At 40.2% G+C, this 23,336-nt stretch overlaps 2 protein-coding genes across 2 annotated transcripts in view; both read left to right on the forward strand.

Moving 5' to 3' along the window:
- Positions 1-5,770, forward strand: part of C12H6orf163 (chromosome 12 C6orf163 homolog) — a 57,852-nt gene extending 52,082 nt beyond the window's left edge. Inside the window, exon 8 of the mRNA XM_004320666.4 lies at positions 2,198-5,770. The gene's annotated coding sequence lies outside the window, so the exon portion shown is untranslated. The remainder of the gene's footprint in view (positions 1-2,197) is intronic.
- A 1,418-nt stretch (positions 5,771-7,188) lies between these two features.
- The window catches only part of CFAP206 (cilia and flagella associated protein 206), a 33,368-nt gene continuing 17,220 nt past the window's right edge, over positions 7,189-23,336 (forward strand). Inside the window, exons 1-7 of the mRNA XM_073789416.1 lie at positions 7,189-7,436; positions 8,932-9,040; positions 11,147-11,230; positions 14,120-14,210; positions 16,609-16,797; positions 17,583-17,741; positions 18,813-19,021. Of these exons, the coding sequence (XP_073645517.1) occupies positions 7,207-7,436; positions 8,932-9,040; positions 11,147-11,230; positions 14,120-14,210; positions 16,609-16,797; positions 17,583-17,741; positions 18,813-19,021 (1,071 nt within the window). The 5' untranslated portion in view covers positions 7,189-7,206. The remainder of the gene's footprint in view (positions 7,437-8,931; positions 9,041-11,146; positions 11,231-14,119; positions 14,211-16,608; positions 16,798-17,582; positions 17,742-18,812; positions 19,022-23,336) is intronic.

The raw sequence follows: 23,336 nt of genomic DNA on the forward strand, positions 1-23,336 counted from the left end.
TAATGCTTTTCCTCATCATTCATCTTTTTTTTTTTTTTTTTTTTGCGGTATGCGGGCCTCTCACTGTTGTGGCCTCTCCCGTTGCGGAGCACAGGCTCCGGACGCGCAGGCTTAGCGGCCATGGCTCATGGGCCCAGCCGCTCCACGGCATGTGGGATCTTCCCGGACCGGGGCACGAACCCGTGTCCCCTGCATCAGCAGGCGGACTCTCAACCACTGCGCCGCCAGGGAAGCCCTCATCTTATTTTTAAAGGTAATTGACAATCATAAAGAAAAGTAGATTTTTAAGGGTCAGCCTAATGAACTTAAGAAGCTTGCTATTTTTGTGTCAGGAAACTCAAAATTTGCTTTTTTTCTGCCTCTTCATATCTGTGCCCATGTAACTAACCTCTAAAGAGGAATCTCTCTAAGGAAGTTGATTAAGAAATGATCTTGTGGGACTTCCCTGGCGCCGCAGTGGATAAGACTCTGCGCTCCCAATGCAGGGGGCTCGGGTTCGATCCCTGGTCTGGTAACTAGAGCCCACATGCATGCCTCAACTAAGAGTTTGCATGCCACAACCAAGGAGCTGGTGATCCGCAACTAAGGAGCCGGCAAGCTGCAACTAAGGAGCCCACCTGCCGCAACTAAGGAGGCTGCCTGCTGCAATTAAGACCCAATGCAATCGAATAAATAAATAAATATTTTTAAAAAAATGATCTTGTATGGGCTTCCCTGATGGCGCAGTGGTTGGGAGTCGCCTGCCGATGCAGGGGACGCGGGTTTGTGCCCCAGTCCGGGAGGATCCTGCATGCCGCGGAGCGGCTTGGCCTGTGAGCCATGGTCGCTGGGCCTGCGCGTCCGGAGCCTGTGCTCCGCAATGGGAGAGGAGGGGCCACAACAGTGAGAGGCCCGCGTACCGCAAAAAAAAAAAAAAGATCTTGCGATCTTCTTGACTGAAAGGATGTGGGAAGTAGACTGAAAATAGTTCATGCTTTTTCTAAGGGAAACTGCAGTAAGGAGCGACTTGCATTGTCTTGCTTGTGCCACAGTTTCTTTTTCATCATTACCCTGAAAATTCAGCTTCCCTTTCCGTTAGCAAGCATTTTTGTGGAGAAGGAAAGTTAAACTGGAAAGGAAATTGTCAGCTAATTCTAAGACTATGACTTCCTCCCTTTCAAAATCGGTATACCACATATATTACGTAGACTAACACAATGGCTGTGTTTTTTTTTTTTTAAAGTAGCCAACCATTGCATAGCATATGGATAATAATGGAGAAGAAGAATGAGGTACAGTGAACAGCACAAGATCTGGATTTTTTTTAACTTTTGAGGATTTTTTGGAAACCAGGATGCAGCTCCATTTTAATGATCTATAGCCAAAAAGCATAACTCAAAGTAGAGAAGTTCTACGTTATTGTGCCTTTTCTTTTTATTATGAAATAAAGCATATACAGAAAACGTTAATATAACATATGCACTATTGAATACATAATTATAAAGTGAACATCCACATAACCACTGTCCAGGTGCATTCGAGAATCTTAATCTACGGACACTTGCATGAGTTTCAGAGAATCTGAATTCTCTGAAATTACATGTAAAATTAGGGGCCTGATGCATTTTTCTGGGGGAAGGAGTCTAGAACTTTTCTTAGAATCTTAAAAGAGTTCCCTTCAAATTTGAAATACTGATTTGAGCAGTAGAACTAAGATGGCCCTGTGACTTAGTAGCTGTGTAATCTTAGGCTGGTCTTTTTTGCTCTCTGAATCTTGAATTTGTAGAATGCAATGAACGATAGTTCACGCTCTTGTGATGCTGTTGTAAGGAACCACTCATTTGTTATTATCTGTGAAATAACTTGGTAAACTCTTGCAAATGTTCATTATATATCTCTTTTAGTAAATGGAAACTTTCTTAGTAAGGTCTTTGCAATATCTAAAGAACTGCTAAATTGCTTTTGTTGATCGAGGCTGGTTTAAAAGTCCTGATCTATCATTGTAACAGCTATTCTGGCAACACTCCAATTCTGGACTAGGAAAACTATCTATTTTTCCCAGGCGGCCCCCGAGCTACTCAGCAATGTCTGAAGAAAGTCACTCAACTTGGCAGATTGCTTTCACTTTATATTCATGATCGTAACCTTCAGATGAATATCCATTCTTCTCAGCAATGAACTGAAAATTTCTATTAAGCATAATTTTCTGCTCTCCTAGGTGACTGTTTCCTATTATCATCTCTCCAAGATTATCCACAGTTCCACTTCTGACCATGATGGAATAACAAGGACTGAACTGAACTTCCTGCCACAAACAACCAGAAAACTGGACAAAATATATAAAGCAACTGTTTTCAGACATTGGAAGACAGACAGCACAGGACTATGATGCCTGAGAAAAAGGGAGCATATGAGGTTGAATGCCTCCCTAACTTTCTTTGTGGAGGCAATTTCCAGAATACTTGGAAAATAAACCCAAACAGAGACTAGAGATTAGCTGAGTTGAGGAGACAGAGACCAGCATTCTCAGAGGCTGAGGGAGCTGAATTTGAAGGGCAGAGTTTTTTTTTGTTGTTGTTGTTTTTTTAAAAAAAAAAAGCACAGCTCCATAAATCTGAGTCTTTGCTAAATGTTTGGCTGTGCATACATCGACTGAAAATCCACACAGCCCATCAAAGAATAACCAGGGAGTTGCAAGCTAAATGATTCCCAGAAATCACAGAGGATGGGCAGACATTTGAGCTCTGACCAGTCAGAATGGGAAGTCCTCAGTGAAAACCTCTGAGCAGTCATTACTTAGTAGTGGGGCAAAATTGCCCCTGGAGTGAAGGCTACTCTAGTCTCTTCCTAGTACAGCTGAAACACAGTTTTCAAAGGAATCAAAATGATCCAGAAATAACTTAGCTGCCTAAAAAAACCCAAAGCTCAACACTCCTTGAAGGGAGACAACAAAATTCAGGCAGTCAACAAGGATAACATTTACACCGTCCACCATTCAACAAAAATTAGTAAACATGGTAAAATGCTCAACTCATTTGCTCTTAAGACTTTAGGGAAATACACACACACACACACACTCACATATATATTCCCCTGTTTAAAAGTGTGATAGTCCCTGATCCCTGACATCTTAAAGTCACTTAATCATAGGAATTAAGTCTATGCCATTTCGTGAAGATAATCCTATTTATCTTTGAGTTAAAAGCATTCAGTAAAATGGAGCTCACTTTCTCTCCTATGACTTCCATCACAACTGGTCAACTCTGTTTGTTTTATGTTAAGTTAGATCCACTACTGTCTGTAGATTTGTACTCTGGTGTTCTGAAACAACATAAAGTCCTCTTTCTCTTCTAACAAAACTGAGACTAGTTCTCAGGCCATGTTTTTCTTAAGGTAAATATATCCAACTCCTTCCATTTCTTTCTGACAAGATTCTTCTTATCATTTTTTGGAGGCTCTCTAGTTCCTCCATGTTTCTTTTTAAATTGCTGCCATGTTAATACTAGAAAAAACTTGTTCTACAAAGACTGGAAGTCCAATAAGTCATGGGAGTGTGAAATACATTTTCATATTGATTTTGTCAACAATAGTGTTAAAGGTAATAATCATATCTAAAATGTACTGATCCCTTAAGCTATGCCAGACACTATGCTAAGTGCTTCATAAGGATTCCCTCATTTTATTCTAACAAATCTATGAGGTAGATGCTATTATTATCTTTGTTTCATAAATGAGAAATTTGGACCATTGAGAGGTTTATAGATGAACTATTATCACAGTAATATTGTATAATAAGCTACCCCAAAACTCAGTGGTTTAAAACAGTGCTTATTTGTTCTCACACATCTGTAGGTTGGCTGGAGTTGGGCTGACCTAGGTTGGGCCCATCTGGACAGCTCTGCATCTCATTGAAAGACTGGTTCAGGCAATTCTGCTCCATATCCTCTCATTCTTCTCCTGGGACCCAAGAGCTAGCCAGGGTATGTTCTTCTCATGACAGTGACACAAGCTCAAGAGGGAAAGAAGAAATGTGGGGTCTCTTAAGGCCTTGACTCTGAACTTGATACACTGTCACTTCCATACATCCCATTGGCCAAAGCAAGTCATATAGCTAAACTCAAAGGGCAAGGAAGGATACTCCACATAAGTCCATAACAAGGGTGTGCGTGCAAGGAGGAGTGAAGAATTAGGGCCAATTATTCAATGTAGCACAAAAGGCTACATAATACTTCCAAAGTCACACCTATTGTAGGTAGCAGTTAGGGATTGAATTTGGCTGAATGTAGCAGAAAACCTAAATAATGAGATAGAGGTTTATTTTCTCTGATGTTATGGGAAGTCTGGAGGTAGGCAGTCAAGAAGACTGATATGGCTGCTCTGAGATATCACCAGGAACTCAGGCTCTTTTTTAGATTTTTGTTTCCTCACCCTTAAGCTGTGGTTCTCATCTTCATGTTCACAATAAGGCTGCTGGAACTTTGGCCAGTACATTCTCATTTCAAGTACAAAGAAAAGGGAAGGAGATAGACATAAATATGAAAGGCCTTTCTCTGCCTCTCCATCCAGTGATTCCACTTACATCTCATTGGCCAGGACCATGTCACAGGTCACCCCTAGCTGAAAGCGGGGGCTGCTGAGATACCTTTTTTTTTTCTTTCAGAATAGAACATTGTCATTTACAACACAATCAGTGTTGGTAAGGGAGAAGAACTTGTATATTAGGTAGGCAACTAGCAGTATCAGACACACTCAGGAAGTATTTGTGCCAGGATTTGCCCATTAGTTTAAAATTATACCTAACATGATGGAATTATTCTTACCAGCTTAAAAAATATTTAATGTTCTTTTTTCTTGTTTGTTTTTTTTTGGCCATGCCACACAGCCTGCAGAATCTTAGTTCCCCAACCAGGGATTGAACCCGTGCCCCCTGCAGTGGAAGCATGGAGTCTTAACCACTGGACCACCAGGGGAGTCCCCCAAAATATTTAATATTCTAACATAATATATGCTCATGAAACACATTTTGGTAGATATCTTAAAGTATAAAGAAGAAAACAGCCATGCTCTCATTGCCTAGATATAACCGCTGTTAAAATTTTGCTATATCACTTTCTTTTTTGTTGTGTTACTTTATGTATTTACAGTTTCCAAATTGGGCTCAGTTTCTATGAATAGCTAGTCCTCTCATTTTTTTCTCAATTTTGTTTTATAGATCATAAGACTATATACTCATTATAGAAAATCTAGAAATTCAGAAAAGTATAAAGGAATAAAAATAACTAACCCATACTCAGATAAGTAATAAAGTAATAAATAAATAACTTAGATCCACACACGGCTAAGGATATTGGTAAATTGACTTACACACTTTTTATATATTATGTATATGAATATAGCTGAGGTCATACTGTATATATATTTTGCATTTGGCTTTTTAAAAATATAAGACAAACACCAGGTTTTTACTCACATTTTAAATGCCTGCCTAATGTTTTACTTTATCAACATTCCTTAAATCTCAGGTGTTTGTATTTCCAGTGTTTTGCTATTATGTATCTTGCTACTCTAAAAATCTATTTTTGCACAAGCTTCATCCACATTCTACAACAATTTTCTAGAAGGGGAAGATAAATAATCCTTTTATAGTATGACTTGGGTATTTTTTGTGTTGATTCATTTCCTAATAATTTGTGAATGTCCTTAAGTAAAGTTTATTTGGTATATTTGCTTGCAATTTGAGAAAAATTACTGGCAGTAGCCTTTTTAAAAATAAAACTTCGTTGTTTGATGCTCTGCTTCTAATATCATTTTAATGCTGTTTCGTACTTTCATGTCAGTAGGTGGACCTAACGAACATTACCGTTAAAGGACAAAACCTCATTATTCCATCTCCAGACTCGGATGGGTTGTATGTGCTTCTAGAACGTGCAGTTTTCTCTTCTGGCATCTTGGGCTATCCTATTACTGACTTCCTTTGAACAAGAGGACGTGAAATTAAACTGTGATCCTTCTTTTGTTTTTTTAAAAACTAGATACTAATGGAAGAAATGTTCACATATTGAGGTATGGGGAAAGTCATCCTGGCTTATACGTAATTTAACTTGAATTTTATGCTAACTAAAACAGCCGGTTTGTGGCCTATCAAACATACACTGTACCTCTGCTTTAATCATTAAAGAAAAGTGCATTGACCCTGTGTTAAAATTAGAGCTCTTTCCTTGGCAGCCAATGCTGGTACTCCTTCAATGATAAGACTTCCTTCCTGGTGCCAAGGCCATACTGACTGGCTGTGTACATGCTAATCTGTTTTTTTGAAACCTTGAAGGAATGCATCCCTGACTTGTTTGATATTCTTTGTTCTGACAAAATATAAAACTGTTGAAAACCATGCTTTTCAGGAGCAATTCCTCAGAGTTATTTGAAAGGCTGTGTCCAGGGCTGTAGGCCTCAGTTAAAACTCTTTTCTGTTCCTGTTATGGATTGTTTATTGATTATTTCCAGCAACAATACTTTTATATGCACTGCATTTCTCAAGAATACAACCCTTCTGTTTTCCCATCTCTAGGAACTGGCATCTGCTCGCCTCCCCCACTGTATCCCCTTTTTTTAAAGGCTGAATAGGTTTCCATGCTACCAAGTTAATTAATACTCTTGTTTAAGAGATCTTGTGTTTGACACCCTTAACCCACTGAGGTGTAGTGAACCTGCCTTCTTCTGCCTGGGATTTGGGTCTCTCTGTAGCTTTTTTTGGCTGTGTTGGGTCTTCATTGCTGCGCACGGGCTTTCCCTAGTTGCGGTGAGCGGGGGCTACTCTTCATTGCTGTGCGTGGGCTTCTCATTGCGGTGGCTTCTCTTGTTGCGGAGCATGGGCTCTAGGCGCACACGGGCTTCAGTAGTTGTGCCTCACGGGCTCAGTAGTTGTGGCACATGGGCTCTAGAGTGCAGGCTCAGTAGTTGTGGCACACAGGCTTAGTTGCTCCGTGGCATGTGGGATCTTTCCCGACCAGGGATCGAACCCCTGTCCCCTGCGTTGGAAGGCGGATTCTTAACCATTGAACCACAGGGAAGTCCCTGGGTATCTCTGTATTTGTTTGTCTTTGTTTTATAAAGTTATTCTCGTCCATCCTCCCGGGAAAGACTCTCAAGCTTGGATTCAGCCACGCCTCCCCACCTTGGCCCTACCCACATCCTGGTCCCGCCCCCTTCGGGCCCTAGCGTTCGGTTTCCATGGTTATAACGCTGCTTCCTAGAGAGCCCAGCTGCCCAGAAGGCCCCCGCAAAGACCCCGGGGAAGAATCGGGTAGGCGCGGCTCCAGCTCTCCATTCCGGCCTAGGTCAGCCCATTCGAGGCTCCGCGCCCTTGATCCCGAGGTGTACCCCGCGAGGAAGCGAGCGTGGGGCCGTGGACAGAGCCTGGGCCGCTGGAGCATCCCGTCTAGCCTAGTTGAGGCTGAACTGTAAGGACTCCTTTCTGGGCGCCGCCGCTGAACGGAAACAGCGGTCATTTCCGGCCGGAGGCACCCAGGTCCGCGGATCAGGCTTCTAACCCGTAATGCGATGGCGCCTGAGCCCGCTCACCGCTGCTCGGGGCCGCTTGCACCGCCCCGACGGCCTGAACTTGGGGGTTTAGGCTTCCCAGAGTCAAGCACGGGCGGGTACTGAGGGGAGTCGTGAGCGGCCCGGGCCCGGCGCCCGAGGGCGCTCGCGCACGCGCACACGCAAGGCTAACGTTTGAGCACGGGCTCGTTAGGAGCTGCTGTTTTAAGCGCTTACCTTCTGCCACGCACTATTTTAACCACTAAATGTATAGAATTCAGTCCTCGCGACAACTCCGGGGAGAGGGTAGTAGTCGAATCTATATTTTTCACATGAGAAACCGCTTCAAAGAGAGGTGAAGCAGATGCCCGAGGTCTCAGCTAGGAAAGGGTCGGGTCACGATGGAAACCGGGCACTCCGGTTCTGTTGGACAAGATGACGTGTTGTTGACCCTACCTGAACCCTAATAACGCTGAAAGTTAGCTTTATCTACCGGGGATTGCCTTTTTTAATTCTCTACATGCTTATTTCCCCTGTGCTCAGTTACTGGTACGAATCAGAAAACCTGATAGCCATTAAAACCCGCCACCTTTTCCTGGTTTATAGTAAATGGAATTAATAACCAGGAGTTCATTTTTTTCCGTGATGCATAACTCCTGTAATATTTTTTGCTTTTATGTTTTTAATCAAGAGTCTAAATGCCAACTTGGATGTGCTAGGAAGAGAATTTAGACGATCCAAGCAAGAATTGTTTTCCAAGAGTCATTATAATTATGAAAGGTCATTTAGTGAATGTGGTGGAATAAGCATTTCCTCTTTCAAGCTGTACTCGGCCGCCTACACAAATGGGAGTGGGGTTTCTCATTAATTCTACTCCACCCTGCCCCCAATAGTGTTTAGCCTTTTTTTTTTTTTTTTTTTTTTTTTTTTTTTTTTTTTTGCGGTATGTGGGCCTCTCACTGCTGTGGCCTCTCCCGTGGCGGAGCACAGGCTCCGGACACACAGGCTCAGCGGCCATGGCTCACGGGCCCAGCCGCTGCGCGGCATGTGGGATCCTCCCGGACCGGGGCACGAACCCGTATCCCCTGCATCGTCAGGCGGACTCTCAACCACTGTGCCACCAAGGAAGCCCTTAACCTTTTTTTAAATTTAAAAATATCATGCTATAAATGTACTTTTGGTAACCACCATCATTTAAATAAAGAGGGAATGTTTCAATCATTTGAAGCATTCCAGTTGCTCTCACTGTCATTTTTATAAATATGAAACAAAGTGATGAAAACAGGAGGGGCCTAGATACTCGTAAATACTAATAAGTTAATAAATAATATGACTTTACAAATATGTTAGTGGTGAAATCTAAAGAGGAAAAAATAGTATATAAATGCAATTAAAAAAATCTTTTTATTTAGCCAGAATGCCTCCCACTCAGGCTGAAAGTGTTATAAAGAATATCATTCGAGAAATAGGACAAGAATGTGCAGCCCATGGAGAGATTGTTTCTGAAACTCTGGTTGCTTTTATGGTAAGAATGAATATTTTTGTGAATTACTGCTTTATTAAAAAATGTGTTTAAGCGGTGCCTATTTTCCTCTTAAAATTCTGTGGTGTTTTCCTAACTGTTATTCCGTTGAAAACATACTGAGACCGTTGGACAAGTTAGCCAAAAATATATATTTTTAAGTCTATAAAGCATGTTAGTTCTCGATTTAGGAGACTGATTTAGAAGATCTTGATAAGTTTTAGAAACATCAATAATGTTTTCCTATGTGGGAGTTTTTTTAAGATGTATTTTTGTTCACTGTTGTAAAAATTACTGATTGCCTTCATCTCGGAGAGGCAGCAGTGAGCGATGGCGTGAAGCCAGATCTTAATTCCCTGCCCAGGAGTTGAACCTGGGTAGCCTGGATGAAAACCAGGAATCCTAGCCACCAGACCAGCAAGGGCTAGAGGCTAGAAGCTATTTTTCCCTGGCTCTTGCCCCCAGTGGAAAACGCATTTCTCACGGAGGCAAAAACTGTAAAAACAAGTAGAAAGTTTATTATTAGAGACATAGCACAACAACAAGTGGAGGAGCACACAGAGAAACAGTTTGTTTAGTTAAGACAGAAGCTAGGCAGGGACTTCCCTGGTGGCGCAGTGGTTAAGAATCTGCCTGCCAATGCAGGGGACACGGGTTTGAGCCCTGGTGCCAGAAGATCCCACATGCTGCGGAGCAGCTAAGCCCGTGTGCCACAACTACTGAGCCCATGTGCCGCAACTAGTGGAGCCCGTGTGCTTAGAGCCTGTGCCCTGCAACAAGAGAAGCCACCACAATGAGAAGCCCACACACCACAATGAAGAGTAGCCCCGCTCGCTGCAACTACAGAAAAGCCTGTGCACAGCAACAAAGACCCAATGCAGCCAAAAATAAACAAATAACTAAATAAATTTATTAAAAAAGAAAAAAAGAAGGTGGGCAGAGATGCACATCTGGAGAGAAAGGGTGTGGGCGTCCTCCTTAATGAGGAGGAGTGCGGTAAATGGGCAGTTAAATCATTTATGTAGGTCAGTTCTTCCAGGTCTTTGCCTTCCTTCTGGCAATCGTCTTTTTACCCCCTGGCTAATTTGTTTCAGGACCTTCTCCCCAGGTGCGCATGCACCTCTCAGCCAAGATGGATCTCGATGCAAAGGCATCTGGGAGAAGCAAGACTCATTGTGGCCTGGCATTGTGCCCTGACTTTTTTTTTTTTTTTTTTCGCTACGCGGGCCTCTCACTGCTAGTGGCCTCTCCCATTGCGGAGCACAGGCTCCGGACGTGCAGGCCCAGCGGCCATGGCTCACGGGCCCAGCTGCTCCACGGCATGTGGGATCTTCCCAGACCGGGGCACGAACCCTCATCCCCTGCATCGGCAGGCGAACTTTCAACCACTGCACCACCAGGGAAGCCCTGTCTCCTGACTTTTGACGCCCCAAGGAGACTTTCTGTGAACGCCTAGTGACTCCCTTGCCCCAAGGGTGGGGTGGGAGGGAAGCAGAGATCCCTTGATCCTTTACTCAAACAAGTTTGTGCCCCTCTTTGTTCTCACCATGACTGTTATCTTAAGGCATCCCCAAGAGACAAAACTTGGCTATTTACCCTGTCCCTGTGGTAGCTTCCATTTCGGAGAGTAAATAGGAGACTGATCTTAAATGTCTAACCTGGAGCCCATCTAACTCCTGTCTCAGGAAATGCAAACAGGAGACTAGCTGTAAGTGTCTGGCCTGAAGCCCACTTTTTGCTGCCCTATGAAATGTAAATAGGAGGCTAGGGGTAAATGCCTAGCCTGGAGCCCATCTGTCTCCTGCCTCAGTCTCTCTACTCTTGCTTTTGTTTTAACAATACACAATAAAAAATACGATAAATATATTCAGTTTCCCAATGTAAAATCTAGCCATTGCTTTCAACCTGTTTCTCCATGTCCTTTTTCTAACACCATGTTCAGATTTGATGCTTATTGTTCCCTTTCTTCAGCCTCTAATGGTTATAAGAAAATCAGCTGAATAATCAACAGCTGGGTAGTCAAGAGAAAGTTACCTAAAAAATGGAAAATTGTTAAACTAATTTTGTAGTAACATGAAATAAATTGAATGGACTCTTTCCTACTCTCAGGTGAAAGCTGTTGTCCTGGACCCAAGTAATGGCTTTAACACGGATAGAACTCTCGTGAAAGGCGACGTGCAGAAACTTGTAAAGGTGATTATCCAGCAGTTCTCAAAATTTAAATTATTACTTGCCATTCTAAATGTAGTATTTGTGTTGGTCAATATTGCCTTCAGCTCCGTGAAAGAAAACCCCACCAAATCGTGGTGCAGACAAATGAGAGTTTTATTTTTTTCTCATAAAACGAAGTCTAGAGGTACATAGGCTATTTTTCCTGACTTCCTGGGTCACCATCATGCATGTGTTTTCACCCCAGGGTCACAAGATAGCTCTCCCACCTCTAGGCAGGCATAAGGTAAGAGGACAAAGGTCAAAATGTGTGTGCAGTTGGGTCTGTCACTTTCTTTTTGGAAAATAACAGGCTTTCCCAGAATCCCTCCCATCTGTTTGCATTTATTGACTAGAATGATACTGCAAGTGAGCCTGGGATATTGATTTGTTTTTTCTTTGCTTTTTTAGCTGACCAAGTCTTTGCCTTAATCCAAACTGGGGCTTTGTTAGTAAGGAAGGAGGAGTATGGATACTGGCAGGTAGCAGTGTCTGCCACAGTATTTCAGAGACATCTTGTTATTAATCTAATGTTACATTGAGAACATTATTAACTGACTTGTCATATACTGTAAAATTATAGTACTAAATTAAGATTCATATAATTATTGATACAATGTAATTTGTGTTTTTCAATTCTAAGGGGAAAATTGAACCCAGAGCAAAGAATTCATCGTTAGAATCAAGTAGGTGTGCCTGAAAAGCAATTTTAAGAACTAAAGAGGGCAGGAACTTTAGACATTGTTAATTTTTTCATATGTTTTAAGTTTGACTCACTGGGTTTAGATGCTTAAATATTTATTTTCTAGATATTCCTCAATGTATTTCCTAAAATTTCAACATTTATCTTTTTCTTCCTGGGCTTAATGATTTTAATTCCCTCCTTCACACAAAAGACTTGAAACAAGCTTTCCCAGACTTGTACGTGATATTTTCTGAGCTCAGACAAATGGCAGAGAAAATTTTCATCATCTCCATCTTCTCGCACAGCCAGCAGTTCACATAGTGGAGTGCAGGTCTGTCTGCAGATGCTGGAGGGTCAGGAAGAGCTTTGGAAGCTTGGAGCTGGGGAATATGTTGTTACAATAACTGTGCAGAAGAGACTCCATGATTCTCTAAGGCAGCTGAGAGCTGGGTCTTTCTGTGCTGAATCTGAGAATGTGGTATAAGGCCTGTTTTTAGCGATAGGGGAAATGACTGATGGTTATTCAGAAATTTGATTGGACAGCCGTGGAGGAGAATCAAGGAGGGGCAGAAAATGTTTTTCTCCTTTTCATGGCTCAAGAAGAGTTTTGGTTTTTTTTTCTCCCTCCAACTCAACCAAGTTGGAAAGAATCAAGCTCAATATACTTTTTCTTTAAATTTATTTTTTTATTGAAGTATAGTTGATTTACAATGTTGTGTTAATTTCTGCTGTACAGCAAAGTGACTCAGTTATACACTTATATACATTCTTTTTTATATTCTTTTCCATTATGGTTTATGCCAGGTTATTGAATATAGTTCCCTGTGCTCAATATACTTTTAATATGACAGGTACATTAACTGTCAATTTATATAATAATTCAAGTGATAAAATTGTTTTCTTTTTTCTCAATTAAAAATCATGTTGATGAGCTAGTCTGTGCATTTGTAAAGTCTGTGCTTGGAACGCCACTTCTCCACCTGGAGGGGTCCAGGTGCATGGGTCCCCTAAAGATAATGTTCCGTCCTCACTCCTGCTTTCCCCTCTTCCTCCTCCCAGGAAAGGAGGGTTGGTGGCCTGGGAGTTGGGTTGAGGGTTGGTGTTGATGTGCCTGCTGGGTACAGACATAATATAAGTCTAACAGGTGAGATGGGGGAAGACTGGGCTTGGGGGGTGCAGAAGAGAGAAGAAAAGAAAAATTCAGGTGATCCTCTATTCTAAAGGCAAAGCAGAGAAGGGATGAGCCATCTATGTTTGGGGAAAAACAGGAGAAGATGGACCAGAGGAAGAAATTTTGAAACAGAAGGTAGAGCCAGAGAAAGTCTGTGAGCAGGGGGCGTAGCCGCAGCAGCGTTTTATAAAATGCACATGACCTCCATCATCAGCAAAAAAGAGTGTTAGGCTCAGATAAACAGTAATGAGGGGACTTCCCTGGTGGCGCAGTGGTTAAGAACCCTCCTGCCAATGCAGGGGACACGGGTTCGAGCCCTGGTCCAGGAAGATCCCACATGCCGCGGAGCAAATAAGTCCGTGCGCCACAACTACTGAGCCTGCGCTCTAAAGCCCGTGAGCCACAACTACTGAGCCCATGTGCCACAACTACTGAAGCTCATGTGCCACAACTACTGAAGCCCACACGCCTAGAGCCCGTGCTCCACAACAAGAGAAGCCACTGCAACGAGAAGCCTTATCACCAGAAAAGTAAGAGTAGCCCCCGCTCGCCACAACTAGAGAAAGCCCGCGTGCAGCAACGAAGACCAAACACAGCCAAAAATAAATAAAACAAACAAACAATAAACAAAAACAAAACCAAAACAGTAATAAAGGGACTCAGGAAGAGCTGTAGACAGGAGCATAAGCATCATGGCACATTCACCCACATTCAGGCTGCAGAGACTAAGCAAAAGGTCAAGTTCCTTGCCTCCAACTAGACTATTAGTCACTTGGGTATGGTAATATTGGTTAACTCAGGGGGAGTAGCTTATTACTTAATAAATGTTGTTGGTTAAGTAAACTATAAAGCGTAAAGTCCTCAATGAGAAAAAACATAATAAAAATGGTCATTGGTAGATAAATATCAGAAATAATGGCTTTGATGTTGCTCTTTGATTTTGAGCATAACTTTGGAAAACACTTCTGATTTTTTCAGAAAATATAACTGGAAGCATGTATGTGATTTTCTTTTTTAGCTTTGTGTGACTCGGCTATTGGACAGTAAAAATGCTTCCCTGGACACCATTAAGATGCAAGTCTATTTTGATATGAATTATACAAGTCGAGGTAACATATATCTACCGATTTTGATACCCTTTTAAAGAAGATTCATATTGTATTTCAGGTAATAAGGGTGTTGACTTAAAAAATGTTCACAACCTAAAAGTTGATTGTTATGTTTTATTCAGCGGGAAATTTTAGGACTTCAAGTTAGTCTAATGTCAAAACAGTATTGTTAATTAAAGGGAACTGATATCCCAAATTAAGGAAATTAGGGCTTTTCTTTGTATGAGAAGATGCAAGAGTCTGGGCTCACTGATATGGACCTCAGCTATCTGGAGCCAGTATCCTGTGTTTTCACATCCTGAGTTTCCTCAGGGCTCACTGTGGGGAGTGGCTGCAGTCTGATGGCTGCTAGATGGCAGGTATTCTTTCCTTCCAGAGTTCCCTCAGGGCTCACCAGCTCACACTGGGGGGCTGCAAGTGCTGATGACTGTGACATCCTTTGTTTACTGAGATGGCAGGCAATATTCCATTTCTCAAGGGCTTCATTTGGTTGACCAAGAACAATTTAACTTTTTCGTTTATCTTTTGAAATTTTTTCCAACTTTGAAGAATGTAATAATGTTGGAGATGCTAAATGAGAAGAACACCAATGGCCTTTGTGAGTGTCAAAAGTTTCCAAGTCTATTGTGTTTTGACTATTATACCACTAATACATAATAACTTAAGTTAAAGCAACTAGCTCACTGAAGTTAAAATTTTTTAATTTGCTGATTTTATTTTTCCTGGTTTATATTATTATCGTATAATGCTTACCTAAATTATGTAACTTACCCAAAAATGAAGTGACTGGTGAGAAATTTAAGCTTAGAACATATTTCCTTATGTAAATAGTTTCTTACATACATCAAAAATAAACTGGAGGGCTTCCCTGGTGGCACAGTGGTTGAGAGTCTGCCTGCCGATGCAGGGGACACGGGTTCGTGCCCCGGTCTGGGAAGATCCCACATACTGTGGAGCGGCTGGGCCCGTGAGCCATGGCCACTGAGCTTGTGCGTCCGGAGCCTGTGCTCCGCAACGGGAGAGGCCACAACAGTGAGAGGCCCGCGTACTGCAAAAAATAAAAAAATAAAAAATAAAAATAAACTGGAAAGAAGAGAAAAAAGGAAATGAAATTTCTCTGTAGACTACATTGCCTCTGCCCCACTGTAATTCAATCATTATTAACCATTTGGTGATTTTTGTTGTCTTTTTTTCCCTCTCTGACTTAACCTTTCAGTTATGCTACATGTGTAAAATCATATATCTTGCTTTTTTGATCAGTAATAATATTTTAGAACAATAAATAATAGTGGAATTGATGATGTAATTTAGATTTTTCTTACTTTCAAAGTTTGAGTTGTTTTTGTGGTAAGATTATAGCTATGAACTGGGCATGGTTGATATGTTAATTATTGCCCTTGTTATAGGGTGTCTTATTGACTTAGTTGCAAGAATTATAGTGCTGGTGAACTGCGGCTCCTTCCACGATTAAGCCTAAACCTCACTGTATTACAGGAAGAAGGGAGAGGGATACCATTCTTGATGCAACATCATATTACAGTAATGATATTGAAAGGAAATTTATCTAGAACTAAAATAGAAGTACACATAATTGAAGAGGAATATTTGTACTACCTATATGGATATTTATTTTAGATGTGTTTACATACTGTATACTACACCTACTTACCTAGAGAGTATAGATAGTACAATATTTATACTGTATGTGTTTATAATATATATTATAAATTGTCTTGTGTACTTTCTGCTTAAGTAGGAGGTTTTAGCCCTATCTGCTATTACGTTTGGATTGTCTGTTTAAAGGCTTACGTGTTTTGATAAAGCATGCCATTTAAATCGCGGTAGTAAATCTTTCCCACTAGATTTTTGTCTTGAGGTTACTTGCTGGCCACTGTTCATTTTTGCTTACTACATCTTAACGAAAATACTTGTTTTCATGCAGTAGAATTGCCATACCAAGCCATTTTTTCCTCTGGTCCTATTTTCTTTTTTAAAAAATTTTATTTATTATTATTATTTTGGCTGTGTTTGGTCTTCGTTGCTGCATGCAGGCTTTCTCTAGTTGCGGCGGGCGGGGGCTGCTCTTCCTTGTGGTGCGTGGGCTTCTCATTGCCGTGGCTTCTCTTGTTGTGGAGCGTGGGCTTCAGTAGCTGTGGCATGTGGGCTCAGTAGTTGTGACTCGTGGGCTCTAGAGTGCAGGCTCAGTAGTTGTGGCACATGGGCTTAGTTGCTCTGCCGTATGTGGGATCTTCCTGGACCAGGGTTCAAACCTGTGTCCCCTGCATTAGCAGGTGGATTCTTAAGCACTGCGCCACCAGGGAAGCCTCTGGTCCTATTTTCTTATGTGAGAAGAATTCTAAGTATCAATATACGGAACATTGTCCTTTGCCAATTTTAGAGGAATTTCTCGAAGAACATCACCGGGTCATAGAGTCTAGATTAAGCTCTGTTAGCAGAGAAATTACAGATAGTCGAGCATGTGTTCGAGAAGAGCTGGAAAGCCTCTACCGCAAGATTGTCAGCTACGTGTTACTGCGCTCTGGGCTGGGGTCCCCAACAGACATCAAGATTGTCAGAGAGGCAACAGGTAAAAAATATACACCATTTCCATTCCATCCATGAACATAATATCTTATAAAATATGTTGAATTATAAGTATTGAAGATTGAAGTTTTCTTCTTTTATATGAAAAAAATTAGCACAAATAAGAGGTTAAAATTTACTCCAGATTTTTTTTACACAGTGTATCAACACTAAAACTCAAGTAGCACTTTTGGGAAGTGAATATTGTTAATCTTCTTAGAGCTGTAGGTACCTAGGGGCCTATTACAATGTTTCACTACAGAAACATTGGCAGTATGATTAACCAGGCTGATTGGGGAACGGGGACTGCTGGGAGAGGAGATTTCCTACTGATGAAAGACGTTGAGTCTGTCACCTAGGATGGATGATGGGAAATGGCACTGTTTTATCCTCAGGAAATACTCGCCCACTTTCGTACTTTAAGATAAGGAATAGGCAATATCTCTAATCTTCCCACGGCTTTCTTCCATAATTATTTTAAAGCATCATTTTTTTTTCTACTCAGAGCACTAATTAGGAAGCTTGTTTTAATGCCCATTGCCAAAAAATTACTGATGGATGCTTAATTATGAAAATAGACGTGAGGCAATGGCATTATTTTCAGTAGCTCAGCTTTCTTGATAAATGCTGAATTTGCCATGTATTCTGGAAGCAGGTATCAGACATTTAAAGAATCATCTAAGTACCTCTATAAAGACAAGCCCCTTAACTTTCTGCTGAAAGGAACTTGTTTTTTACGTTCTGATATCTTTACTTACCATTTTGTGGTCTTTATTTGGTCTGTTTTAGCTGCCCTACAGAGTGTTTTTCCTCAGGCTGAGCTTGGGACATTTCTAACTCTTTCTAAGAAGGACAGAGAACGCCAGCTGAAAGAGCTCACCATGATTGTTACTGGAATTCGTTTATTTAACCGAGACTGTGGAAAGGGAGGAGAAGGCATTGATGACTGTAGGTATATCATTAAGTTAATTCTATAGGTTAGGTAAGTTTAAAATTTAATGGGAACAGAGGAGAATAATTCACAGTACACCACTGGCATTCTTAGATTTAAGGTTTGCAGTTTTGACCATCCCTTAGGTACAGCTACTGTTCATAATGTGTAGTAATTTTTCATTTTATTGGGGCAAGACCTTAAATTTTATGTACCATGAAGCTAGTATGGGAGCATGAATCAGTAAAAGGATTGAGAGGGCCTTCTGGAGGCCAGCCTCCCCAGGTCAGTGGGGCTTTGTGTTCTTTACTCCAAGTCAAATAACCAAAAGGGAATAAAATTCAGTGATTTAAAAAATAAAAATCACCCTGAAAAGCAAACCATTGTTGATGTGGTTAATGGAATGAAATGGTCCAAGAGGAGATATCTGCAAGTCTGTAAACTCAGGAGCCTCTACTATGCTGTTATATACTTAATGCATTCATTATCTGTAAGTTTGAAAGTACTCATTGAAATATTTGCTCAAAGACCTACCAGTAGAAGTAACTTCCTTATGCATTTGGTACACACATAGGCCCACTGAGAAGGTGTTAGTGTCTTTTTACCAGATCACTGATCTAGTACAATAAGGTAGTTTTTTTTGCAATTTAAAAACTGTTCTAAAAAGTCAATTCCCATTCTTCATAAAGTTTCCTGTCTTGCTAGACAATTCTGTTATTTTTCAGTATCCCAGTGAGTTTCTTAAGTGGTACACTTCTATTTTCTTTTTTACCAGTAGTAAAGAAGGTACACAGAAGGAGAGATACAGGGGCCTTTCTAGAGGCACATAGTTAATACAGCACATGACACCAACGCCTGTCTATTCTTTAGCATCTCCTATATTTTAGTAGCAAAAGCTGATCTGCTTTAACTTTCGCTTATTATTCTGGTAATGTCTTCTTGTTTTTTGAATATGCCTCCTTATTGTTAATTTGGTTGAGGAAAAAAACTAACTCAACCTAATGTTTAAATATGACCACTTTCTAGCCTTTTTCTTCTGAACCTTTTTAGATTGCCTCATGTCTCTCTTATTATACCTCTCAAACCAGTGCCAGCTATTCTACAGGAAGCAATCCCAGCCACCACTCAGCATGTTGATTCCCAACTTCAGGTGGTCCAGGACCAGGCATACCGCTACACAGCCATCCTCGAGAAAGTAGCAGAGAACCCACTCTTGAGTCAAGAACTTCAGCCCTATATGTTAAAAGAAGCACTATATAACGTGCGACAATATGAGTTCTTCCTTCAGATCATTTTGGTGAGTTAATCTCATAAGAGCTGGTCTTTCCCACAGAATTCAGCCTCTTTGTATATATATTCTTTGCTTTGAATTAAATATTTAGTTTAATTTTTAAAAACCCACTGGTTAGACAAAGATTTTTTTTTTAAGTAGAGTTGATTTACAATATTGTGTTAATTTCTGCTGTACAGCAAAGTGATTGAGATATATATATATATATATATATACACATAACACACACATTCTTCTTTTGTATTCTTTTCTATTATGGTGTATCATAGGATATTGAATATAGTTCCTGTGCTATACAGTAGGACCTTGTTATTTATTGCCACCTCTTTATATATTATGGGGTGAAAACAAAAGATAGAACCAGGTCGTTGATAAAGAAGGCAACCTTAATAACTGCTCAGTATATATCGCATCTGTAGGATCAAGAACTAAAATAGAAATGGGAAAGTTGGATGTTGATATTAATGAAGATGTGTTGGCGGGAATGGATTTTGGGTAGTTGATTCTCTTTGTTCCTCGGTAATATGATTGTTGCATGGTTGCCATAGTTAAGCAGGTATGTGTATATATATAAGCAATGCTGCATTGTTTGCCTTCATTCAGAGCAAGTGTCTAACATATAGTTTGGCAGGTTGTTGGCACTCAAAGAACTTTTATGTAATTATTTGTTCTAATTGTAAAAATTGGTAGAAAAGATTTTTATTTCTGGTGTTTTTAGATCTAATGAACAAGCCAAGCACTATCCCCAGAGAGCTGGAAAATATGAAGTAGTGATTTTAAACTTCTTTTTAAAGCAGCAGAGCCGTTTCAGATGGAACCTTATTCAAAATCCTAAAAGTATAAAGCAAGTATCTAGATGAAAGGATTGGAGGACCTTTTCACCAAGGAGCATCCCCAAGCCACCCTAAGATTCCAGGGAACACAGTTTGTTAACTATGTCATGGCAGCAAGCTATGTTTCCACCAGTTACTGTTTTGTTTCTGTTTTTTTCCCCTAGCTGTGTTGAGGTATAATTGACAAAGTTGTAGGATATTTAAAGTGTACAGTGTGATGATCTGATATACATACATATTGTGAAAGTATTCTCCCACTGAATTAATTAGCACATCCATCCCCCTGGTCACTGTTTACCTTCACACAGCCTCTATTTTCCAAACACCATAAGACCACAGGATCAGTGGAACTGTCTTTTGTACAAGTGAATACTAATGTCTTGAGGGATAGAACAAGCTGTATTCTGCCCTCTCTTCATTTTCACTTGTGTCTTAATGACTCACTACCACTTTTGGCTGCACTCAATCTGTCTTCTCTCCTTACCTCTGCTACAGAGAATAGAAAGATCACATCCAGAAGACATGACTGCATTGCAACAAAATAGGAGTGGTCCTCATAGCTGACCTACTATCTAATTGCCTTCAGAAGGGAGGACTCTAAATCAACCATTTGAAACCAAATCATTCTTTAGGGTACATGTTCCCCTAACACTGACTTGTGGCTAGCAGCCTTATGTAACTAGTAAGATACTAAGAGGATTTCACGGTCAGTTTATCTTGAGTGCATACAGGTCCACAGGAGCAGAATCTCACATTTACTTTTGTGATTTATGTCCAGAAGGGATATTATAAGAAAGAACTTTGGGAAACTGTCACACATGCTGTAAGGACGTTGTAGAGGACATTGTTCATTATGTAGCATTTTCTCACAGCTTTCACTCATGAAACATATTCAGCCAACTAACTGACAGTCTTATATTCTCATTGGAGTTCTTACTCTCAGAGCTAGAGGGACGGTTTAGAGTGTAGAAGTGATAAGTGTGGGTCCTGCAGCCAGACTGCGTGGGTTCTAATCCCGACTTTGCCACTTACGAAATCTGTGTCCTTGACCAAGTTGCTTGACCTCTCTGTGCCTTAGTTCCCACGTTTGTAAAAAGGGGTCATTGATAGTCTCCACTAGGTAAATAAGGTAGAACAGTGCTTGCAGACAGTGAGAGCTCAGTAAACAGATGATGATGATGATGATGATGATGACAGTGTTTATTACCATCATCATCATCGGGGCATTAGCAGAACAGCTCTGATTTCATCTCAGTAGGGGCACAAGCTGAAGACCTCTTATTTTTCTAAACAATATCTCATTTCCAAGCCCTCTGTTGCTCGTGTTATTAGAAAGTTCACATTCTGATCTTAACACTCTTTATGACTGTCTCATACTCCTTTCAGTCAGGGTCAGGATGAGTTTTCTTAACCTTCTGACTTTTTTGCTGGTTAATCAGTGTTTCTTTTTGTTGTTGTTGTTTTTGTTGAGATATACTTGATTTACAATGTTGTATTAGTTTCAGGTGTATGACGTAGTCATTCAAAATTTTATAGATTATACTTCATTTATAGTTATTATAGAATATTGTCTACGTTCCCTGTGCTGTACAATATATCCTTGTAGTTTATTTATTTTATACATAGTAGTTTGTACCTCTTAATCCCCTACGCTTATCATGCCCTTCCCCCCTCCCCTCTTTCCAATGGTAACCACTCATTTTTTCTCTATATCTGTGAGTCTGCTTCTTTTTTTAATATTCACTACTTTGTTTTATTTTGTAGATTCCGCGTATAAGTGGCAACATACAGTACTTGTCTTTCTCTGTCTGACTTATTTCACTAAGCATGATACCTTCTAAGTCCATCCATGCTGTTACAGATGGCAAAATTTCATTCTTTTTTATGGCTGACAAAGATATGATAGTTTTTAGCTATCCAACCTCCCCCATCAATCTACCTTAGTTAACAGTTAAGGTTAATTGTTACAGAATGGATACAGTTTAATCAGTATTATCACTAGGTTATAAAATACGTCAGTTTATGTCTAGCTGAAACCTTTTCCTGGGTATGAAATCTATGAATACTCTTTTTTAAAGTCACATTATTTGAACAGATATCAATATGCTTTTTGGAAGCATTGATTTTGATGCAAAATTTTTCTTTTGCCAATGCTACATTCAGTTTACGTAGACATTTGAAAAATCCAGTTATAGTTTGGGTAAGATAGTGAGTTATTGTTTTTTGATCAGGACTTTATCTGCTGCAGTGAACAAATCAAATACTCTGGAAGAGAAAAGGAAGGGGTGATTGCAGTCTTGTTGACTGTCTTAGCTGAGAGAACAGAATTCCATCCTCTGTGGGCTTTTGAAGAGCAGGGCAGTCACCATAGAGAGAAAACCACTTATTGTTATCGTGCAAGTAAATGTCGCCTGACACACAACATTTCTTAAAATATGTAAGTCAAGACTTTCGTACACTTCCTCCCCCCAAGCTCTGTCTGCAGGGCCCTTTCATGGCATAGATTATACAGGCCTTCTTGATTTTTCTGATAATTTAAGTAAGATATCAGTTAGGTGGAATTTGTGCTTGTTTTAGACTTGTTGAAAAATGTCCATGGAAGAAAGTATGAAAAACTTATAAATTAAAAAGTGAGGGAGAGGAAGAAGAATGCTAGGTTCACATGCTTTCTCCAAGCATTTTTTGGACTGCATTATGATAAGAAAGTTGAAGCGACTTTATTCTTATTTTTTTTCTCCAACAATCTCATTAGAAATATCTTTGTGTTAGGATGCTGTCAAGTTCGTGGTGGCAGATACAGGCTTTTCAAGATGTGAATTTTATCATTGGTAACAAAAACTATCGTTTTCCTGAAGTGACAGACTCATTTCATTCACTCTCAAGAAAGTATCTTCCAATAGCTAAGGCTCAAAAACCATAGTTTGTCTGCCAGTTCTTTCAGGTAAAAATGCTGTTCTACTGGAGGGGAAAAAAGACTATTTCAGCTTGCAATCCAGTCATGTAAGAGAACCATGTGTTTTAATATGCAATAGAAGTGTTTTATATATACTTTCTGTTTGATCACACTGATTATTAAAAAGCTGTGCACTTAAAGGTCAAAATTCAGTCAAATTAATACATTTTACTGCGTCATCAAGGATAGTGCTAAGTGAAACTAGCTTTTTTATTGAGATGCAATTGACATGCAAGATTATATTAGTTTCAGATGTATAGCATAATGATTCCATATATATATATATTACAAAATGATGGCCACAATAAATCTAGTTAAATTCTTCGCCACATCATTACATTTTTTTTCCTTGTGATGAGAATTGTTAAGATCTACTCTCTTACCAACTTTCAATTGTACAATACAGTATTGTTAACCAGTGATAGTCACCATGCTGTACATTACATCCCCACGGCTTATGTATCTTATAAGTGGAAGTTTGTACCTTTTCACCACCTTCACCCATTTTGCGCACTGCCATCCCCCTCCCCTACCT

The sequence above is a fragment of the Tursiops truncatus genome, chromosome 12 (genome assembly GCF_011762595.2).
Source record: "Tursiops truncatus isolate mTurTru1 chromosome 12, mTurTru1.mat.Y, whole genome shotgun sequence".
Classification (NCBI taxonomy): domain Eukaryota; kingdom Metazoa; phylum Chordata; class Mammalia; order Artiodactyla; family Delphinidae; genus Tursiops; species Tursiops truncatus.